We start from the raw sequence: 25100 nt of genomic DNA, 5'->3' as shown, positions 1-25100 counted from the left end.
GCCTGTCAAAGGTAAGTCTATATGCAAATTCATTATTCATTTTACGATTGCATTGCCCGTCGTAGCATCATGACTATATTTTGCACATCGAATACTCTACACCAATATTATCACAATCCGATGCAGGTTTGAGGCTCCATTTTTTTTTTTTTTTATGACCGTTTATATAATATTTATTTGTATTTTAGTTTAAATATGTCTATTTTTTGGTTTTCTTGCCATTAATCAGTTCTTAGAAAATCGTGTCCCAGTCGCCTCTAACGAGTTGTAAGTAGACTCTACACATGGCGTAAAATAGCATCCCCTTTAAAACTAAACTTCCCCAGAACTCCCAATGTTATTTGTTCAACTTCCTGTTTCAATTATCATTTTATTAAACCTTATTGTTGTTATGATTATGTTTATTCTTCAAGTTAGCGCCAGCTTGAGACCAAAGATGTGAATTTGTAGGCACAGTGTTGTAAATTAGCCCCTTTGGCAGCTTCAGTCACGTTATACGTTGAAAATGAATTGTGGAAATCATACATATTGTAAAAACATTAATTTTAACTGGTTTTAATTTAATAATAAATTCACAAAGTTTTAAATTCATAGATTTTCCAATAAGTTCTACTGTTTTTCATGTTCTTGGGATTTAATTTTAACGGAATTCACTTTAGCGAAAATTCGCGCAATCATTAAAAGCCCAGTAAATAATTCATGTAATTGTAGCTGACACTTGTTTGTACATCGATTTGATAATACCTACGATATTTGTGCCAGGGTACAGCTACAAACAATAATCAGACAAAATCATGAACTCAGTCTATTTATCACATGTTAGTGACGTGCTTATTTCTGTAACGTTGTGTTCAAAGGTCACCACTGAGCGTCGCGGCCATTGGAAACATAGGAACCAACAACACCCACCTATAGATGCGTACGACCTTACCTCGCACCAGCGGGAATTTTTAGGGGATTTCACGATGATCGACAGTCAATCGAGGTTCGTACTATTTGTTATGATAATGTTTGTTTTCGGAGTTCCCTTTTCGATGTCGTACTCACTAGAAAATGTTCGTGTTTTCTGGCATTTGCTTGTAAGTTGTTGGTGTTCAGTGTTGTACAGCGTTAGCGTGTTGCGTTCATGTAATGCCGACAGCTCGGTCTCGCGTGCCAGTAACTTCACATTTGAGGCTGCCTCTAAATGTATATTTCTACAATTTCATCTTGACATCGTCTGCGACATTCGGTGGCACTTCGTCCAACAATTTGTGAACAAACAATATGCGTTTCGGGGGCACTGAATAGAAACCTATCGACTTAAATGTCGCACACAACAGTTTGGGTGGAGTCACTTTGGGAGTCATAATTATTGGACCTTCTACGCGGTGAAGTGGAGTTGCCACAATTTCAAGTGTATCCAAGCATTTATGTAATCACCATGAATCGTTGATTATGGTTGCCATGGTTATATAATGTTCTATAATCGCAATTAAAATGTTGTCTTCAACATGCCCGCGGTCAATGAAAAAACAATTTCGCAATGTGCATTTCCAGGAAACCGTAAAGTAGGCCGCCATTCTATACATGTATAAGGTGGCGATGCTACAATGACAACATTAGCATATGTGATGGTTGCCATATCGTTCACACAAACATTGAAAATACTTATTCAGTCTTTATTATTGCAAATTCTTTTGCTGAAATTATACAAAAATACCGTTTTCAGAATTGCTTGCCGTCCTGTTAAAGATAGTTCATTCCAATTGATGCCTATAGAGAAATGAAAGCACAAGCACTGAAAAGAAAAATATCATGTGTCTGTATGATTGCCTCAACCTAAAAATTGAAACTTCAAAATAAAAACTTAGTTGACGCCTAGTTAAAACTTGGGTAAAAGCAGAGTCTACCAAAAGAATCAGCTACTTCAAGATTTAAAACATGTCTTGGTCTTCTAACACAAAGCATTATGGGTAATTTTAAAATCAGTTTCTCTTCTATAAACGAGTTTGATCCATATTCAAATTGTGCATTACTGAGCATGTTTTTGTGCATATATGCAATGCATTATGGGAGAAAACTTTCATATTAGAAATATATATGACTATAATTTAACCATTGAAAGCAAGGCAAAAATACAAATTTCTTTCAGAAAATGTCACAGAAAATGGTCAAATTTTGAATCAATTTCTGTAACATTTTAGAGTCTTGTTTTTTGAAAAAATATCCAGTGACAGCTATTATTTTTGGCAATTTTATTAAGTTTTATTTATATTGTTATTAAACTCGTAATACTGAAAAGCATGAAAAAGATGACACATAATCTTTACTTTGTCTCAAACTGTCTGAAATATTATGAATTGTTGATTTTGTATGTAAACAAATTTTGTTTATGGATTTGTTCTTTGTTTGAAACAAAGGCATTGGAAAATTAATTTTCAAACAAACAAATCATTGAAATTTCAATGTTTAGTGAATATCACACAAATGTAGACCATCTGTTGTTTCACAGAGTAGTAGTACCAAAATGGCAGTAAATCTTTATCAGTGATTTAAGAGCAAAACTTACAAAACTATCTTAATATGCTAATACCTGTGATTATGAAGAGTACAACATCATGGATCTGAGTACAACAGTCAATATAGAAAAAAGGTATAGGTGATAACAAAAACAGCAAATTCCATTGTTTGATTGATTACATAATCCTTACCTCTTTGATTTTAATTTTACATTCCAAAGTAGGTCGATCTGTTTGAAATACCTGTCTGGTTAGGAAAGGTGCAGATAACCTTTCAAGGTCGTGACCTCTCTTTAGTTAGGAAAAAAAATACTGGGCTTGTGCTAATGGCGACAATTTTGGGAAGTTACCGATAGAAACATGACAAACGAGCTTGGTTTTATGTTGACTTCCTGTTGAATGTGATTCCATATGAATTAGAACTACAGGTAGTTTTTACCTGGAATGTGCAGTAGTTTTGTCATGAAGTGTTTTTTTCTTTCTTTTCAAGACCATTGTGTAGACGGTATGTCAACACAATAAAACATCATTGGGGAGGGGTGTAACCTAAATAAATATATTAACTTTTAGCAGTCAACAACCCCACAGGAAAAAAAATTGCCTCTGATGCCACTTATTTCATTTCATTTTGGCCAATCATAGAAGATTTCAACAGGTGGTGCATTACAGGTTAAACTAAAAATGATTTTTTTCTCGTCAGCCCGTGCATGTCATTTCAACAGGGAACCTCACAACTTTTTTTTTTCTGGATTCTGCTAAAATATTGTCATCACATCATTTTTTTGAACAGCTTGGGACCAGAAACAAATCTAGCCAAGTGTCACAACTGTTAATTAAATTCATTTTTCGTGTGTTAATAGAAAATGCTGACTTTCGTGGGACAGTTTCTTTTCTAAAAAACCTGATTAACATCTCATTAACATATCAAAACAAGTGATTAACATCTTATTAAGTTAACTTAATAGCAGGTGAATATCATCTCATTAACATACCTGAGCAGGTGATTAACATTTAGTTAACATATCTAAGCAGGTAATTTACATATCTGGTTAGGGTTAGGGTTAGGGTTTCTTTCGAAAGAAAAGATAAATTGCCTGGACCATGGAGGTATAAACAGTTTATACCTCCATGCCTGCATATGAAAATTTGTGCTTACAACTGGTTTTTAATCCGTGTCGAAAACGTGCACAGAATGGTCGTTTTGTGCACATTTTCGACACGGCTTATCAGCTACCTCAAGTGCCAAATCCATGAAATAAACAACCAATGTCAATAGAGTAGCCTAGGTGTTAAAAATGGATTAAGTACTGGCAAACCAACTTCTGCATAGGTATGTTTCTAAACGCTTGCTTTTTAGCTGATTTAGTCATCATTTTTGAACTCAGAATCCCGCAAAACCTAATATTACATGTGAGAACGAAACAAATCCGTCGAGATTTCACGTTTTCCCGTAAAAGGGATGCTGGCTGTTCCCTCTCTGGACTCCCTCCCCGCGTATACTAGTACTGGTACTACCATAGACAATATAGTAGGAAAGACAAGCAACTCCAGCGGTTCTATTCTATTTTAACAATGTCTCAAATTTCAGAATAAGTTGGGATGAATAACAATTGAATATATATCTTTTGAAAAAATCAGCTAAACAGTTTACCACCACGATTGTGTTGAATTGGCGAGTTATCAACAAAGACGACCGGACGTCTCCGGTCATGAGCTGGCTTTATCCACTTTTACAGTGATGAATATTGCGTTCGAGTTGAGTTACTAGTAATTACAAGCCTGATTTACATTTTTCTTGTGGTGTTTTTCGTCAATGTATTAAATATAAGTGCGTTGGGAAACATCATAATTATATTGCGTGAGTGAAAGACGCCGGTAAGACTGTGTCACAACGCGTTCTATTTCCAACGCGCGTGGTCGGCGCCTGTGATTGCGTTTATTTTGTATTTTTATTTTCGAAATGTATCACTGCCTGCGTTTTTTTTTTTGTGTTATGCTCGCAACTGAACGTCCAAGCTGACCTTGTTTTGGCTGTATTTTTTGAAAGCTTATTGTATGAATTTTTTTTTAAGTATTTTTTTTATGGTCACTGTAGTTTGAAATATGCACAAAAATGTGTATTTTTGGTGCAAAGTGATTTAAGAAAAATTAGCTCCTAAACCATGCTTCTGGTTCCTGTCAAAATTGGTTTACTGGTACATCTGTTTACTATGAAGAAAGTGCCGTCTTGAAAACTGTCTGTTTTTAGGCGGCGAGAGTGGTGAACTCTCGCGAATTGCGTAATTTCGTTGATGAGAGTCGTCTACGGTATTCCATGGGTATTCTAAATGGCCGTTGCTGATCACGAGTTCCCGTGTGTAGATGATTTGCTCGATGTTTTTTTTTCAACATCGAAAATAGCGAAGATTTGCGTTTTCGTGATCGACACGATTTGAAACGCTAGCAAAAAACCGAAAATAGTGAAAATAAAATAATAAAGACAATCGTGCCTCATTTATTCACAAGTATTCGAGTTATTTTGTTGAAATTATTAATAAAAACAGGGTATAACGTAGGTAGACGTGCATTCAGGCTGAAAGACTGGACGTGTAGTCAAGATGGCGACAGACGTGAAAACGGAATGAAAGTCTATTAAAATTATGCGAGACAGACAACAACAAAAAACAAGTGTAGTCAGTGAAAATAACAAAATTTGACGATTCATGCATCATGAAAACAATAATATTCATGTATTTTGTCGAATACGGGGTACAAACTTAGACATGCATTCCATTTGAAAGAGTATGAATAAGTAGTCAAGATGACGACAGACATGAAAACGGACGGATTGAAAGTTAATTTCAAAATAAGTGCAAGACAGAGAACAACAAAAAACGAGCACAGTCGGTGGAAAATAATATAATAAGAAGATTCATGCATCATGAAAACTAAAATATTCGAGTATTTTGTCGAAAACGGGGTACAACCTTAGACATGAATTCCGGTTGAAAGAGTGTGAGCTATAGTCAAGATGGTGACAGACGAGAGAACATACGGATTCAAAGTCTGTTTGAAAAAAAAAATGCGTGGCAGAGAAAAATAAAAAACGAGCATAGTCGGTAAACAATAACATAATAAGATTCATGCACCATGAAAACAAAAATATTCAAATATTTTGTCGAAAACGGGGTACGGACTGAATATAACATGTACAGAAACATTACTGCCGTCTGAAACTAACTTTTAATTTTATTTAATTAAACAGGAACATATATATTAAAAGTCACATTTTTAGCTCCGCTGTCGACTTTGTCGAGCGGAGCTTATCATATGAGTGATTGTCCGTCGTCGTCCGTCGTCGTCGTCCGTCGTCGTCGTCCGTCGTCCGTCGTCCGTGTCAATGTTTTACTTTTTCGACTTCTTCTTGAAAACTACAAGCCTGAATGCTTTGATACTTGGTGTATATGTACCTTGGGTAGACCTCTCTCAGATTTGTTCATTTCATGATGATATCTTCAATTCTCTAATTTTGGTGAATATTTTTGTCATTTTTAGTAAAAAGTGATATTTTCGACTTCTTGTTGAAAACCGCAAGTGCAATTGCTTTGATATTACATATATAGGTACTACATTTGGACCTCTCTCAGATTTGTTCATTTTGTAATGATATCTTTAATTCTCTAATTTTGGTGAATATTTTTGTCATTTTTGGTAAAAAGTGATATTTTCGACTTCTTGTTGAAAACCGCAAGTCCAATTGCTTTGATATTTACATATATAGGTACTACATGTCGACCTCTCTCAGATTTGTTCATTTTGTAATGATATCTTCAATTCTCTAATTTTGGTGAATATTTTTGTAATTTTTGGTAAAAAGTGATATTTTCGACCTCTTGTTGAAAACCACAAGTCCAATTGCTTTGATATTACATATATAGGTACTACATGTGGACCTCTCTCAGATTTGTTCATTTTGTAATGATATCTTTAATTCTCTAATTTTGGTGAATATTTTTGTAATTTTTGGTAAAAAGTGATATTTTCGACTTCTTGTTGAAAACCGCAAGTCCAATTGCTTTGATATTACATATATAGGTACTACATGTGGACCTCTCTCAGATTTGTTCATTTTGTAATGATATCTTTAATTCTCTAATTTCGGTGAATATTTTTGTAATTTTTGGTAAAAAGTGATATTTTTAACTTCTTGTTAAAAACCACAAGTCCAATTGCTTTGATATTACATATATAGGTACTACATGTGGACCTCTCTCAGATTTGTTCATTTCATGATGATATCTTTAATTCTCTAATTTTGATAAATATTTTTGTAATTTTTGGTAAAAAGTGATATTTTCGACTTCTTGTTGAAAACCGCAAGTCCAATTGCTTTGATATATTATACATATAGGTACTACATGTGGACCTCTCTCAAATTTGTTCATTTTCTAATGATATCTTCTGTTCTTTAATTGCCATGTGCATTGCTAACAGCGGAGCTATCTCAGCCGACAGGCTGCTTGTTTTACTAGTGAACCACGTTCACGAGAACATTTGATAGCTATTGCGTGTTCGGAAGATGCGTATTGCGGAAAGATACTTGTAGTTCGATACGAAAGTAGTGACATCGCATCGAAGTAAATATGACGTCATTGTTTACTTGCTCATCATAATATTCCAGCCCAGCTTACGTTGGGGATACGGCGTTTGACATTGGTGTTACTATACTACTATACTGTCTGTGGTTAAAGAGGGCCCAAATTGATAGGGAGTAAAACACGGAAATGGAAGAGCTGTCCATGCATTGACCACTCACACAAAAGCTCACAAACACCAACGAAATATTTGTTGTTGTACTTAACAAAGGGGTTTGGCACTAAAAACAATGGAACGTTTATAGGCTTAACGTTGGATTTAGATCGTGTTATAATCCAAATCCCCTACTAAGACTTGTAAGCACCAATTTTCATATGTGGACTGATTTCTTTTATTGATTTTAATATGCATGAAGCACACAACGAAAGCCTTTGCAGTTAGTGTTCCAATGATATCTTGTTTTCGTTGAATTACATATGTATCAGGCATTGTCTAATACTGGTATTGTGACAAAATACCATGCAAAATATTAGACAAGTTTTGAATTATCTGGTTGCTGTGTCACTGAGTGTGTCATGGGTATTTCTGCAATTATTTATCAGTATTGTTGAACTTCCAATTATTTGTCTGAACTTTAGAGACCCGCTTTTGTATATGACTTTGAATTTTGTAGATTTGTGTCACTATAACATAATTAGAGACTTTTGTCATATTTTTACTCATTGGTCGCTAGATTTTTATTACTGAATGAAAATTGTAATCATATTTTCACAGGTACTTGTTATGGAAATGATTGTATGCTTTTGTTTCTAAAATTGATACAAACATTGCCTTGCTTCCACACTTACAATTGAGTATTAAAAGTGATCACCATAGCACATTTCAAATGACGTTTATATGAGAACGTCTAGAAAAAAACACAAAAAAACATGGTCTGGTCATTGAACTTTGAGCCAGGATTTAAAAAATTATAGTAAAGTATAGCGATATGGCAAGTGGCATTTTCTCCATTTTACATCATTCATTGTATGTCATAAAATATAATGCAAAAAAAAACGTGTGAGGCTAAATTAATGAGTCACATGGACGATACGAGTATGACAATGGTGCCTCATGCTCGTTGGTTGATAACGTAGACACCTCTATAAGCCAATCTATGCGAGTCTGATCTTTCTAATATGACAGTGAGTTCTTTATTCAGATTTTATGAATGAAATTTCTAAGAATGACATTGATAAAATAGATCAGTACTATATCATAGTTACCAGTAACATTGAATTTGTTATTTTAATTTTAAAACAGACTTTTCTGGTCACGACAGTCCTTGAAAAGTCTTCCCCTTCTCATAGCTTTGTTACCGTAAAATCTGTATTAGAAGCCGCATCCCTTTTTGAACAATAGAGAACCAAATATTCATCATCTCTCATATGTGTAGATGCTCTAATAGAAGCTGCATCTTCTCTGTTGTGCCATTTTTATAGAAGCTGCGGTTTCTAATACAGATTTTACAACTTATTTGCTATTCTGTGCTTGGTCCCCTCAGGACTGTGTTGAACTGACTGACGCTTAAAAATTAGTGAAGTAGGTTGACGAGCCCAAGTACAATCATGCCCCTATTTTATTTTCAAATGTAATATGCTATAAAAGTTCAAGAACATTTATTGTGCAATGTTTGAATACTGTACACATGTGCGTGAGTGTGTTGAACTTTTGGAATTTGTAGTCATTGTTCTTATAAAGTCTTCATACTGACATTTTGGCAGGTGGACTTTGTACCCAAGACCTGCATTATATATAGCCCAAAAGTCAATGACCAATATTGTGTTTCAGACAGCTCAATGGACAGCATGTCTGTCAGGTTGTATGAGCTAGAACCCAGCTTTTGTCCTAAGCACAATAAAACTTGGTCAGAACCGGTCTAAGCCGGTATAACAAGACACTGATCGACACACACAATTTTTTTGTGATGCAAGTAGTTGACCGACCTCCCCAACAATCAACAATTGAGCTAGTTCAACTTGATTTTGGAGGATTCCATTTTGACAATTCATGATCAAAAACAGAATATTTAGTCCTGCGAATGAGGATTTTGATTTCAGAAACACAACAATGGTTTTAATTCACTACCGATAATATATTTCATATAAGTGCATTCTTGCTGAAAACTTCAATCCAGACATGTATTGTAGCCATCCCATTTCGCATAATATGCCTTAATTTGGTCGCCTAGCAACTAGATCTGTACAAAAAATGTATGATATGTTGTTGTTGAGACCTACATTTATGACGTAAATAGTTTCTTGTTTGTATATCGTACCTGTAACATACCTGGACTAGTTTTTAGAGGGAAATATTTTGACTGGAAAACATGGTCAATTGGCATATCATACAGTAAACTAGATTTATGGTTTGTCTAATGGTGATATAATAGTGAGTATTTCATTTTATATATTATGTATTGAATCAGTGATATAATACGTGATCATATGTCCTATGATGCAAATGTGGTTTGTACAATGTAGATTCCCAAATTAAAAATGCCTAAAATTGAATTTTAAAAGAATGGCAACTGTTTTGTAATTTATATTTTGTTTAGCATCAGTATTACAGCATATTGCCTGTATTTTTAAATAACAATATATGCTGAACAATTTTTTTTAGTATTAGTGTTAGCGATTGTAATAAAAAGTACCCCTCCCCCACCTCAATTTTCTTAGCACAATAGTAGGCTTTTATAGGTGTTCTTGCAGAAATTTTGTTGCATTATTTTGCACCACATGTTAAAAAGTTGTTAGTTTCAATTGGCAATTATTCATTAATGTTCTTGACATGCTTTCTCCATCAAATCAAATGTAATACAGTCGAGAATTATGTCATTGATATCGATTTTTAAATAATATAGTATAACGAAGAAGGGTTAATTTGCTTAGGTACTGTAAATTGTAAAGTGTGATTCTTATGAATTATGAACATACCAACTGCCATTTAATTTAGTGTGCGCATCTCATTATCACCATGGCAACATAATTAGGGATATATCCTCATAATGATATTTGATATTACCTGCATATCCTACAAAATTACCTTGTATCATCGATACATGTAGTTAATAACAAGCTCAAAATTAATGAAATAAGTGAATATATTTATCATAATTTCAGTTGGTGTTTTGAATTGTACTTGAAGATTATCCAAAAATGATTTTATATTGATATTTTTCACACATATTTGATGTAATAATGTCTTAATTCAAGAAAGAGCAGTTCAAGAAATATTAATATATTTGTGGAATTTTGTAGCAGAGAGTTGCAGTGACTTTCAACAACTTTTAGGTCAAACATTGTGTTTACCTATACTTGAACTGGCCTTTGTTTACCTGAGTGGGCAGTGAGCAACAGCCCAGTTTAATGTCATAAACAAGTCACGGAGTGTGAATGTACTTGTTCTAGTTTTCACAGGTGTGAATATTTTCATTTTAGATTAAGTTGATCGGCTACTGATTTCCTGTTTGCAATAAACAAAGTGATGTCTACAGCAGGAAAGTTCTCATCCATGGGACGGGGTTCCAAAAGACAATTTTTTTTTTACACTGAATAAAATCAGTGTAGTGTGTAGTGTGTTAAATTGGTTCTTTGGTCTGCAGAAGTTAGATACCTTGGACCTTTGGAACTCTCCAAACAGTTGTATAGTTCATTGTCATATTGCCTTTTAAGACCAATGTCTAACATTATTACAAAGTTTACATTCACATCAATAGTGTATATGCTCTGTTGGTAAAAACTATAAATGTTTTTGTGTACTACATCCTGCATGCAGTTGTGTTAGAACACTTTAAAATATTGTCATCAGTTTGTAATAGTACATGTAAAAAAATTATTAAAAGAAAGAAAAACAATTGTGTTTATTTCAAGAAATAATAGTTTATTTTTTCAAGAAAAACAAAATTTGAAACAGAAGCATAATTACCGATGTTTTCCTTAGCCTTAGATATATATTTATTTATGTACATATTTGAACCATTTTACTTTGTACAGGATTATGTAAACATAATTATTCATATTCCCTGATAAAATTAAATTCATGTGAATATGTAGAATTATTTCACGCATTATTTCACTGACAAATTTTAAACTCCGTGAATATGCTGAGAATGTCGAAGTACTGAAATAAATCAATTTAAAAAAATCACAGCCTTTTTTACGTTTGACAATAAAAAAAAAATGTTGTTTGTTTGTTTGTGGATTTACTAATTTTCTTTCTCTAAATTTGTTTCTTTTAGGTGATAATTTTAAAATAGTATCCGTTTTGATCACCACCTGTTCAACATGTCAGATATCCCGGAGGATATTAGAAGGCAAATTTATTTCGATGCCAGATTCACAGTTCAAAATGAGATTGAAAACTATTTGGACAATCCGATTGGGAGGAATTGGAAGTATCTTGCATGTGAAATTGGTCTTGAATCCCGGGAAATTGAGGTTAGATGTTTTTTTTTTTTTTTGTATATTGAAATATAGCTTGATTGAATTAATTATATTACCCACTGATTGAAGATGGAAACTACTGTAAAACATGTTGAAAAAGCGACATGTAATTTTAGCGAATTGGGGTAAAATGACGTACCGGTAATAGCGAAATGTTGACTTAGCGAAACTCTCAAGTGTAATTAGGAAGCGCTCCAGATTTTTATGTTCCGCATTACTGTATATAAATCCTTGACTATTTTGAATTTATAATAAAGTCATTAGCAACATCTTGAATTAGCGAATCACTTTTCTCGCTAAATTCGCAAAAAAGACATGTTTTACAGTATGTCAAGTGGTGACTGGGAAATCTTAAATCTATTTTATTTGATACAAGTTTATTTTATGTCATTTGAATATCTAAGATCATTATATTTTTTATGATTCTGCTTGAGTTTGTGTTATGATGAAGATAATTCAGTGTATTACATGTAATCTAAGTATTCTAACAATATAGGGGGGGGGGACTGCCTTCAGTGACATGGTTAGAGGAAAAAGTTGTTTGCTCCTGTTGGATGAAATCTGACAGTTGTCAACACTTATATAAATATATACAAAAATTTGCATTAACAAATTTGACAGGAAACAAAGAAAATGTATGCTACCTGCAGTACCTTTAGAAATGCTTTTTATAACAAATGTACATGTATCACCAGCTTATAGAAATGAACATTAATGTTTATTTTCACAATCATATTACACCAGGTTTCATGAAGGCGTGATCTTGTTTTAGGGACATTTATATAAAACATTTATCCCAAAAGATCCATGTTTGATTCAGATTAAAAAAAAATGCTTTCATTGGCTGTAGAAATCTTTTGGTAATTACCCATGAATCTTTGCAGGGTGTATTCAATCATAGGCCAATTGATAGTGCAACAGAACCAAATTTGCTTAAAATGTTTGAAATTACAGTGATTTGTTTTCTGAAATAAATTTAAAAGATGGGAAGCACAAGTGGCATTATTATCATTTGGCACAGAAAATTAAATGGCAAAAGCGAGTCAGTTTCAAAGGAGAGGTCAAAGGGTAACTGAGGTCAAAGGTTAATGTGGTATATTCATTCACTAGCTGTTTTCAGTCGCAATTTGAAATTTATACACATTCATAAATATTTTATGTAAAACAAATTCATGCCTTCATGAAACCTAGTGTGACTTACAGATAAGAAAAATAAGTGTATAAAAGACACAATATTAAAGTGAAAAAAAAAAGTATACAGTATTTACAATCTTTTATTTATGTCGTTCATAGAATATTGAAGCACGGCCAAGTCCTGCAAAACAGGTTTTGATTAGGTATAAGCAAATGCAGCCACGAGCCACGCTTCAAGATTTCATCAATATTGCTGTAAAAATGCAGAGAATGGACATTGTACGTTTGATTGAGGAAGCAGCAAAAGGTATGTTTGTTTGGTGTTTGTTTGTTTTTTCAATATCAGTTTGAATTTTATGTTGTATGCACCAGTTTTCTTGAAAGAAGCTTTCAAGTTAGACTATAAACCATCAGTTCAAAAGTGTTTGTTAAAACCTAAAATTATTTCCTATTTTTTTTTAGATGGTGAATTGTATCAGTGGCAGAGACAAGATAGGCCCAGGAATGGCGAGGAATGCTCCTATACCAGCTCTAGTCAAAGAACTACCACACCTGGGACATGGGATTGTCCTAATATGTCACGTCGAACACGTGGACAACCCGGAAAAACATTGCCTTCTAAGATTTGTAGTTGTGCTGCACCGATGAGCCCATCTGAAACTTGCAATCAAAAACAGGGCTACTGCAATGCAAGTCGGTGGCAGAACACTTCTCGTCAAAATCCTCTAACAGTAGAACAAATAGAACTTCAACATGTATCACATTACCAGCAGCGGCCAGCTGTTACAGATGGGCCACACACGCTTGTGAGTGTCGATATCACACAAGGCTCGTCTCCCAATACATGTTGGGTCAGGCAAAATGACTATAATAACAATGTCCCTGAGACCAGAGAGTCTCGCTCACCGTCTGTTGGATCATCCGAATCAATGCCCGATGAAACCCAAATGTGCCATTACAAAAATTCTGTTCCCAAAGAATTGCCACGAAGTCAGTCTGTTCCCGGTGTCCATGATGAACCTGTAATGCAAGGGGCAGCATGTAACATGCTGCCTGGGAGGACTTGGCCCAGAGGACAGGGACCAAACAGAGCAAAGATACAAGAAAGACCTACTGTACTAACTAACTCTCAAGATTGTCCAAAAAGCTGGCCTCAACAGACAGCTTCAAGACGTCAAATTGAGCCACACAGGGAGCCGCCACCATCTTCTTATAAACCACCTAAAAACGCATTCGTCCAAGGTAAATTTGAATTAAAGTTGACAGTTTTTATCAATCAAATTATAACTTTATTGTTCTAAAAATTATTATTTTTAGTTCCGCTGTTGACTTTGTTGTGCGGAGCTAATCATATTACTGATTGTCTGTCGTCGTCTGTCAGCACCCGTCGGCGTCCGCATCAACCTTTTAGCTCCGATGTTGACTTTGTCGAGCTGAGCTAATCATGTTACTGATTGTCTGTTGTTGATGTCCTCCCCAACTTTTTCGACTTCTTCTTAAAAACCGCAAGTCTGATTGCTTTGATACTTGTATATGTACTTTAGGTAGACCTTTCTTGGATTTGTTCATTTCGTGCTGATTTCTTTAATTCTCTAGTTTTTATGAATATTTTTGTCGTTCTTGGTAAAAAGTGATATTTTCGACTTCTTGTTGAAAAATGCAAGTCTGATTGCTTTATTGACTCCTGTGTGTAAAGCACACAATGGGAGTCTTTGCAGTTAAGCCTATCTGTATGTATGTATGTATGTATGTGTGTGTGTGTGTGTGTGTGTGTGTGTGTGTGTGTGTGTGTCCGTCTCTTCCACGGATATCTCAAGAACCCTATGTTAGTTTTTGATAAAACTTGATGCTTAGATGCTCTGGGCTGGGTTCTGGCTAAAATCTGTGCTTATTATTTACCTAATTTGCATGATAATTAACTGATTACTGATATCTAAAGAACCACTCATTGGATTTTGATGAAACTTGGTACATAAATACTTTGACAATGCGCAGACCTAATTAGTTTTTAATCAATTTTTTACTTTTCTACTGATATCTCAAGTACTAATCACATTACAATGAAACTTGGTACATAGATGTCATAAGGCAATGCAGAGATCTGATAATTTTTGGATTAATATCCATGCATATTAATTAAATAATTTGCATAATTAGTAAATTTTGTGGTCTTTTCGCTGATGTTTCAATTTGCACATTTTAGGCTTTTTCATTTGTTTCTCAAGTACCATTCAACAGATTTTGATGAAACGTGGTACATAGATACCCTGGGATAATGTGCAAACCTGATTAGTTTGGGGTTGAATTCAATTTGATACAGCTACTGTTGCTGATAGGGACATGCAACTGGTGCTATAATTTTGTCTGACAAGATATATAACCATTTGATCTAATAGAAGCATGTGTGCTAAATTCATACCTCCAATACCTTCAGCACAGGAAAGTTCTTTCTAAATTTTTTTTTGATATTTGTATATGTAAGAACCTTGTGTGTTTTTGTCTAAGATTTGTTCAGATTGCTTGTGAAATTTTCATTGCTAACAGCGGAGCTATCCGAACCGAGAGGCTGCTTGTTACTTTCTCTTAATATTGGTATGCCTTTTAAAGTCAATGATATGCACTTTCCTTAATTGTCATTACAGTAGTGTGCATAAAGGTGTATACAATTAATTACTAACTCTTTGCCTTGTTTCAGGCGGAATGAGTAGTTTTTATGATAGATAGACTATGTGATAATATGGCTGTCAATATCACTGAATTGGATTTATATATAAACGATGAATTTTCTGTTTCTTAAAGCTTCACCATCGCAACCCAAAATAACTGTCTTCTTGACATATGCTACTGATGAACTGAGAAAGAAAACTGGTGTCACAAACTTATTGGACAACCTCAACAAGAATCACTTCAAGTGCACCTTAGATATGAAGAACAAGTACTTCAAGAGTATTTGTGAAGACAGGGTTGGATGGCTGACCAAACAGTTCAAAAAGGTTACATTCAAACTACTTAATTACTAAACTACTACGGAATTCATTTTCAACAAAGATATTAACAAATATTGAACGTTTGATGATATCGAATGTATACAATATTATTGAAAAGGCCAAGATGATTAATAATAAAAATGTGCATATAGAATGAGGTCATTTGCATCTCTGTAATTCAGAGCCCTTGACCTGCAAGAGTTTACATCCAGCTACTAGCTGCTAAAACGAAATGACTGAATGAGCACAGAATGAACCCACAATTAAATATCTCAATTAAGCATGTAATTTTGTTAAATTCTCATCTACAGTAAATCATTGTAGATTATTACTGTCTGCCTGCCCATTTTGAGCTTACCAACTTGAACGTTTTAGAGGATCCATTCAATCCAGGGTAGTGTTTAAAGTGGGCTGGTAATAGCCATATCTAAACACTGTATGTCCAGGGTGGTGTTTAAGTGGGATTTTGATGGCCATATCTAAACACTGTAGGTCCAGGGTGGTGTTTAAGTGGGATTTTGATGGCCATATCTGAACACTGTAGGTCCAGGGTGGTGTTTAAGTGGGATTTTGATGGCCATATCTAAACACTGTATGTCCAGGGTGGTGTTTAAGTGGGATTTTGATGGCCATATCTAAACACTGTAGGTCCAGCGTGGTGTTTAAGTGGGATTTTGATGGCCATATCTGAACACTGTAGGTCCAGGGTGGTGTTTAAGTGTGATTTTGATGGCCATATCTAAACACTAGGTCCAGGGTGGTGTTTAAGTGGGATTTTGATGGCCATATCTGAACACTGTAGGTCCAGGGTGGTGTTTAAGTGGGATTTTGATGGCCATATCTAAACACTGTATGTCCAGGGTTGTGTTTAAGTGGGATTTTGATGGCCATATCTAAACACTGTAGGTCCAGGGTGGTGTTTAAGTGGGATTTTGATGGCCATATCTAAACACTGTATGTCCAGGGTGGTGTTTAAGTGTGATTTTGATGGCCATATCTAAACACTGTAGGTCCAGGGTGGTGTTTACTTGGGATTTTGATGGCCATATCTAAACAGTGTAGGTCCAGGGTGGTGTTTAGGTGGGATTTTGATGGCCATATCTAAACACTGTAGGTCCAGGGTGGTGTTTAAGTGGGATTTTGATGGCCATATCTAAACACTGTATGTCCAGGGTGATGTTTAAGTGTGATTTTGATGGCCATATCTAAACACTGTAGGTCCAGGGTGGTGTTTACTTGGGATTTTGATGGCCATATCTAAACAGTGTAGGTCCAGGGTGGTGTTTAAGTGTGATTTTGATGGCCATATCTAAACACTGTAGGTCCAGGGTGGTGTTTACTTGGGATTTTGATGGCCATATCTAAACACTGTAGGTCCAGGGTGGTGTTTACTTGGGATTTTGATGGCCATATCTAAACAGTGTAGGTCCAGGGTGGTGTTTAAGTGTGATTTTGATGTTTTTGAAAGCTAATTTGTGTAGCGATATAAACTCATGATATTGCAATGTTTCACAATGTGTGTGTGCGCTTGTTTTGATTATTTCTACAGAGTGATTACATCTTGGTGTGCTGTAGTCCATGTTACACATCTGAAGCTGAAGATACTAATACTGGTGTACATAGTTACAACGATCATAGTTTGAACACCAGGTGAGCAGATTTTAAACCATGTCAGATAGTTCGACAATTTTGTTTTATGCTGTTGTTTACAAAACCCCGGATAAAAATCTTAACACAAAACATGGATCTGACATCCATGAAATTGATGGTTTTGAGCGTTTTTCATATTTGGTCTTCAGTAAACAGATCCATTGCATCTCAGCATGTTGTTTGTACATGGATGTGGTTTGAAGTAACACATTAGAAGCTCCAATAGAAATGATAAACTGAATCATTAAAATATTATTTATTTTGGCCATAGAAACACCTGAGAGCGAAATGTCAAATACGTGACCATCTTGAGTGGCAACCTCTCACTGAAGATTTTATGTGTTATTTCCCATAATAGTGTGCTTCTTGCATCACAATTTTCCACACTTTGCATTGCCTGACTGATTGATTTCAACAATATGGCGTCTACTCGATTTTTTGTTTGCATATCGCATTTCACACTCGGTATTTTATTGTATTTTACTAAATGAGTGATGAAATGAATGTATTTGTCATGTGAGAACTCCTGCGTGTCAATTTCAAACCCATCCTTGTTCATTATACAGAATGGCAGTGAAATTAATATTCTTTCTTAGCTTTGCTGTTCGTTGATCGTCAATCGTCCATCCACCGTCCATCAACAATTTCAATTTTGACTTCTTCTTAAAAACTATCAGCTTCATTGTTTTGATATGTTATATGTAGGTACCATGGCGATATCTTCAATTCTCTATTTTGGGTGAATATTTTTGTCATTTTTGGTAAAAAATGCTATTTTCGACTTCTTCTTGAAAATTACCTGCTAAATTGTTTTGATACTAATAGTATATAGGTACCTCCATCAGATTTGTACATTTCCTGACAATATCTTTAATTCTTTATTTTGAGTAAATATTTTTATCATTTTTAACTTCTTCTTGAAAACTACCAAGTCAATTGTTTTGGTGGAAATCTGTCAGATTTCGGGTCTTGTTTACATTAACTTTTCTACCCAGTAATAGATATTACATAAAACAATTGACATTATTATCATTATAGTGGTTCAGTTCAATACAGAACTTTTAAAAATAGGTCAGAGTTAAAGAGAAATGATGAATAATTAATGCACACATAACTGTACATAAAGCAAAATGAAACTGTATTTATTAATTTTACAGAGTGTTGTTACATTGTATTTTAATTTTAGATTTTGTTCAAAGATATTTTTGCATTTTTGTTCTAAAAACCTATGTAACGGGTATTTATGGTTCTGACATGACTTAATATAGCCAAGTATATGCAATGACATACCATGTTTATATTGTTCCATTTACAGGTACATAGCGTCTCTCATGATGACAGAACACAGAGAAAGGCGCTCTAAATATGCACGTTTTATTCCCGTTGTCATGCCTGGAGCAACTGATATGCATGTCCCCATATGGATGCGTAATACTCTCATCTACCACTGGCCAATTGACTGGTCTGAACTGTTTCGTCGTATGTCACACATTGATAGTCGTCCACGTCAATCGACTCCCCGCAATGCACCGCAGATTTTGCAACACTCGTAGTTCAATGGCAGCGTGGTTGGGTGGAGCTGATGCCTGAAAAACAGTTTATTCCATTGACGTTACCGTAATTGATGCTACAGTACCGTACTTATATCACGAATTGTACTGCTATCACTTGTGTGTATGCGATGAATTTAACATGTAATCACAGTGTGCCATTTACGGCTTTTTAATGGTTCTCGTTTTTGCCATTTTACTGAGGTACAGATGCTTTATCTCAATATATCACTGATGACCATTAATGTGCCTTTTCTCGGATGAGAGAGTTTGAGGGTTCAATTCCCATACTCTTGCAACGATTAACCAAGCAGTGGAACAAAGAAGTCTCATTCTCCCACGTGTTTACTCATGGCTATTCAGTTGATTAACACACACATATATAATTGTGATGATCACGATCGGTTATTATGATACAGCAGCATCTTATATCGATACAATATATTCTATGAAAACAAATTTGAAAGACGACACTGTTGCTAAATGTTCACATTAAGCGAAGTAGTAGCGAAGTAAACATTTGACAGTCAGTATTGGTGAAATTGCCATACATAAAAACCTAAAATCAAGTGTTTTTGTATCTTTACTGTTACTTCAGAAGCATTATATTGTATATCTTATTTGTATTTGTAATGTAACTTGATCTAACCCACGCACTGAGACACTTGCGTCAAAAGTGAACGCAAATATCCCAAGCAAACGTTTGTAAATTGTCAATCTCGTCTATTCATTATTTAGGAATGTGTTCTACAGACTTCACAACCATTGTTTGTATATGTATCAAAAGAATGAATGTAGCAGTCATGCGTCACATGACACACAATGGCTTCAAACACTGGGTATAAATGTGGATGAGGTTAAAGGTTAATTCAGGCACAATTTGGATGTGTATTATAAGCTTTTTACTTGATATATTACATTTATTTCTTGGTCAGTATTTATGTATGTGATTAATTTTAAACAATAATCATGCATTTATGAAAAATTAATTTCCACAGTCATCATGCAGTGGCTTGTTCAATATTAGTAGATTAGTATATGTATTAAAAGCGTATGGTTGTTTGCACGCAGCAACAGGTGATCATTTGCCTGATGTTAGGAAAGAAAATATTCTTCTTGTGCTATGAGTTTTATTCTTCAAAACAATCACAAATATCGGAATTCAGTCAAACTTTGACAAGTGACTCCATCTTGAACAAGTGTATAGCACTGGTGTGTACAGGTGACAGTTATTTTAAACCAAAATCAAGCTTTGAAAATGATGGAACCGGATCTAAGTTGTCATCATTCCAATTATTGACACTTTTACATATTTTGGATATGACGGAACCGTCATGCATGTCATTTTGCTTTTTAGATCAAATTCAAAGTTGCTGAATTTGTCACATACACATACATTTATTTTTTAATACAATTCAAGATGGCTGAATGGTGGCCATTTTAGGGTTAACAATGTCTATACTGCCATTCAGAATCTTGATCGTGGAAGATCAGATTTCATTCGAAATTTCTACGCACATTCGAACTAGCATTGCATGATGACAGTGGCTTTTGTTTTTTTTGTATATAATGTTTTAACTATCGGTACAAACTCAAAAGCAGAATTTTTGCATGAGTACTTAAATCTGTATTTATCATGTCAGACAATTTAGAAAATATGTTTTGAGTGACTTTTTTTTTTTTAATTCAGTTAAAGAATTTACTGTACTGTATGCTTCAAAAGTTAACAACCCCCTTCCGTCTTCTGTAGCAGATCTTCTATATTTACGTTGACAAGTTGAAGAATCTCTCAGATTTTTTGTGCTGATGTTTTGCTAGTTACATCAAATAAATGAAAAAAAAAAAATTAAAAATGGTTGGTACCCAAACTTGTTTCTATAAAAACAATGACTTGTGATTTTCTTACAGGGATAAACCCAGCTGACAGCCATTCTGGATTGGAAAATGAGCAACATTTTATTCTCTATAACTTAAAGCAGGGGGAGTCGTCACCTGCGCATGCGTCAGATGGTCATGGCGTGTCAATGTTTACAAACAAGCATATACCCATGAGCCTTTGCGTTTTTAAGCGTGTGTTGTTATCGTCGCTTGGGACTCAATTCCCGCACATGCGCAGGTGATGACCCTCCCGCTTTAAAACAGTGAATCACAATATGAAATGTGTTAGCTACAATCTTCATAAATCTGTTTCATGTTATTTGAAGTATATAGTGTGTAATTTAGAATGAATCTGCTACAATTGTATTAGGTTTATTCACAGAGGTTTCCCGCTTGTATTACTATTATTATGTTGTGTTTGTTTATATTGAATATATTTTTGTTCCTGTTGTCATTGAGTGTTGTGGTTGAAAAAACTTACAACTCTTTTGTTTTTCTCTTCTATACATGTTAATTCAGATGAAGAATCGATGCCAAGTGTGATTATTCAACATTTAATGATTTGAAAAATGGATCAATGAATCAATCATTTTTTTAAGGCAATTTAGGGTACTTTATACATTCCTATAGCCACATTGAAAGTATATGATATGAGTTGTATAAATCATTACAGATTTAAGAACAATTTGGTTTGTCTTTTTCTCAAACTCAATATTCTGATACAATTTACTCAAAAATAATAATGCTTGAAATTCAAAAAAAAAAATCATAATTTTTAAACCATGTAACACTGAGTCAGAATGTGGCAACAAATGAACTCTTAAAGTTAGAATGTTGGGATATTTATATTTTCCATATGCAAACAACACATTAATAAATTTATGATTGATCAGTCATAAATATATGCCATGTTATGTTTCTAGTTTTTAATTTGGTTCATTCTTTATGGATTAGGAAATATGAAAAAAAAATTGTGAAAAACACATTAGTGGTGTTCACATTACAGATCTCGTCATGCGCAGAGTGTTAGGTCGAGTCAGCTCATGCCAAAACATGTGTGAACAGTTGGGACTGAGGGGCATATGCCAAAAAAAAACTTGGTTCCAATAGCCGACGTGGGTCCTGTCTAACGCGTATACACAACTGTTGTAATCCCTCTACAAACATGAAAGATTGAAAATTTCGGCACAGGCCGAGATAACATGACCATAACACAAACGTAGGTATCGAGCGACATACAAATTTAATGACTGTTACCAGAGGCTAAAAACACAAAATGTCCAAGGCAATAAATACACTGGCAGTATCGATATTCATCAAATGACCATGTGATCACTTTTGACAAATAACCTTAACATCGTGTTTGAAACATAATTAATAGAATCAATTATGTAATCTCTTGACTTTTGAGAGACATACGGCCTTGACCTGACATGTATATTTCCGTTCAGTGCATAAATCAGACATGTGAACTTTGTGAACTTATATTGTGCAAGAAAGAGGAAGACAACTGTTACAATAGATTCAAAACTAAACTGTGACCCAGTTTTCAAAAACCTTGAAACGATAACATACTTTTTGGTTGTATTTTGTTTTGTACTATCAGGTACTACCACATTTGCCTTATTAAAAGAACCAACAATACCATGACCATATACATGCTTTGGTCATTTACATAACAAATGCACTACTAATAAAGCAATTAGGATATTAATAATATAATGAAAACAAATGACCTTTTGTTAATATTATAACAATATTTCTGATATATATATATATATATATCTGTTTAATTCGTTTAAAAGATTCCTCTCATTAGTAAATAGCGCCCTCACTCCACAATATTTAGAATGAGTGGTTGGTCAAAAGTTTGATGAGTCAGGTGCATCTATTGGCTAAGCTTGTTGTACATAGATGCAAATGAGTATAGGAACCATTAATGCTGTAGGGTGTACTGGGAGGGGTGGAGGATTTCATGTTTGTAATGACTGATTGTAATGTGGTATCTCGTTGTTTTCAAGATGCAGCCTGATATTTGTTGCTTTCTTGGTTGTTCAATTGTGGCTAAAATTTGTGTGGTGGGTGGAAGATGTGTTTATTGTTTGTTGAGTCATTGTTTAGACACCCTGCAGCTTGAAATGGTATGGTCCAAATCCAAATTCGATATGGTGGTGTTGAATATCTGTGCGATATGGCAGTGTCATCTAAAAACCACGCATCAAAATGATTTCTGTTTATTTATTTACTGTTGTAGATCCTGAGAACTAGCCATTGAATATGATGTCGGGAATAAATGGTTTTCTGAACAAGCTTTATTAATTATTGCTGGCAATATTCCAGTATGAATTGGGAGCAAACTGTGACACCAAATCTAGTCGTTGTATTGTTATGCTTCTAAAATATTTTTTTTTTAAATAAAATAAATTAAATAGAAATATTATATGTATTTTTGTATGTGGAAACATGGCTTTCCCACTAAAAAATATAAAGAAGTGTGGTCTGCAGTTCTTTTTTTTTTACTTTTTTATTTGAGAAAAAAACTGGAGTGTAAACAATAAAACACTCACAGTGCAAGGCTAGTTCACCAACATGTCTATTCTCTTGCTTGAGTGTGAAAGTACATGATTTAGTGACTACCTCTTATATTTTTAAATTTTAGAATTTTTTTTTTTTAGAATCTTTTTAGAATTTTTTAGAATTTTTTTTTATTTGGGAAGGTTCTTCTATAAAAATAGAACAGATATGTATATATATATATACTTTTTGTCGTAATCTTTTTTTGTAATTAAAAAAAAAATGTGTTGTATTATATTGTCCAATTTCACTGTCTTCTTAGGTTTTGTGATTGTATTTTCAAGCATAAATTTGTTGACTACTGTGTGTGAAGCTTCAGTGTACACGGCAATGTCAATGTACTGACTGGATCCTATCCAGCCCTAAAATGATGCAAAACCATGGCTAACATGTACCATATGGTACGTGATCTTTTTTTTTTAAAGTCTTCTGATTTTAGTGTTTTTATTAAATTTTACCCTTCTAATCTTACAAGTCATTTATGTACTTGTTCTATTTGTATAAATAATGCTGCTCTTTGGGGACGTAATGAGAGTTAAATCGAGTATATGTACATTACACATAATTTTACATGTGTGGTATATGTCGCATGGGACCCATATCAAACACAACACGCCATGACGACCACTGCTCTTTGACATTTTCTCGAACCGAACTAAAAGCAAATTCTTCTAGAAACATGTCATATTTAAGTGGAATTGCAATTTGAGACCCTTCTGTGAAAAGTTGAAATCAATACTATAAAAGAAGAAATGTATCCTTAAACATATAGCATGTTTATTACCAGTCAAACACCAGACAGTGCCACGTGACAGTGGAACGTGAAAGACTAGGGTTTGTCAATTATAGATTTTGAAGAAAATATCCAACTGGGAAAATGATAGGAAAAGAAAGAAAAAAAACTTGCAGCAACATCATTCAAAAAAAACATATCTAGCTCAAATCTAAGTCAAGGAAAACTGCCCCTGCAGAATTGTTATTGGTTAACCCCTTAGATAACAGCAACTACTTTTGTTGGTGGTGTACTTCAGTTGATGAGAGCACCCTGGGTAAGTCTGACTAACTATATACCGGTACTAGTACACCAGGCCTGCTAGTGCACATAAAGATGAACAATTTGCTTGTGTTCTGCCACCGAGGGCGCCCTCATTGCCTCTCATGTCCTGAAATGAAAATGTTACTGCATGAGATACCGTCCCTGGTTCACTCCTTGACGCTATATTAATACCTTCTTTCTCGACCCCTATTTATTATTTGCAAATTTAATTTCTTTTAAATAATAGTAACATTCAATGGCTTAATTCTAGTATAAACAAACTGGATTAACACGTCAATTTTAAAATGTTGTCTAACAACTGTGTTGCCATAGATACCTGACGGACTCCGCTTGAACAGTTATTCTGTAGTTTTCGAAGTGAGTTTTAACGTCCAGATTTATCTTTATGATCAATTATTGCAGGCTCTTTTGGGCATATATTAAAGTAAAAGTCGATAATTATTTAGTAGTGATTTCTTTTGTTTTTTTCCTTGATAGTGAAAACTATCACTCCATGCAGTTTAACAAACAGCGCCACCTAGAGTCGATAATATAGAAAAATAGATCCATTAAAGTGCTCCGAGATGAAAGAATTTCACAAATGCAAGGGAGAGTATTTCACAGAAGTTTAAATCACTTTGCATTCTCTGGATTTTCATTTTATTTCCAGTATATATGTTGTCTTAGTTCACCGGCAAATGTTTATGGGTAAAGTATGACATCATAGCATG

General features: G+C 34.3%; 1 protein-coding gene across 1 annotated transcript; it reads left to right on the top strand.

The window, feature by feature from the left end:
* The first annotated feature begins 872 nt into the window (after window positions 1–872).
* Window positions 873–21668, top strand: LOC102805770 (uncharacterized). The gene is made up of 7 exons (XM_006818241.3): window positions 873–985; window positions 11356–11554; window positions 12854–13001; window positions 13157–13936; window positions 15494–15687; window positions 17231–17331; window positions 18647–21668. The coding sequence occupies exons 2-7, from the start codon at window positions 11402–11404 to the stop codon at window positions 18882–18884; spliced, it is 1614 nt and encodes a 537-aa protein (XP_006818304.1). The 5' UTR covers window positions 873–985; window positions 11356–11401; the 3' UTR covers window positions 18885–21668.
* The last annotated feature ends 3432 nt before the right edge of the window (window positions 21669–25100 follow it).

This window comes from Saccoglossus kowalevskii, chromosome 1 (assembly GCF_978046115.1).
Source record: "Saccoglossus kowalevskii chromosome 1, keSacKowa6.1, whole genome shotgun sequence".
Lineage (NCBI taxonomy): Eukaryota > Metazoa > Hemichordata > Enteropneusta > Harrimaniidae > Saccoglossus > Saccoglossus kowalevskii.
The sequence above is the reverse complement of the archived record's forward strand: the minus strand, read 5'-3'. Positions and strand labels throughout refer to the sequence as shown.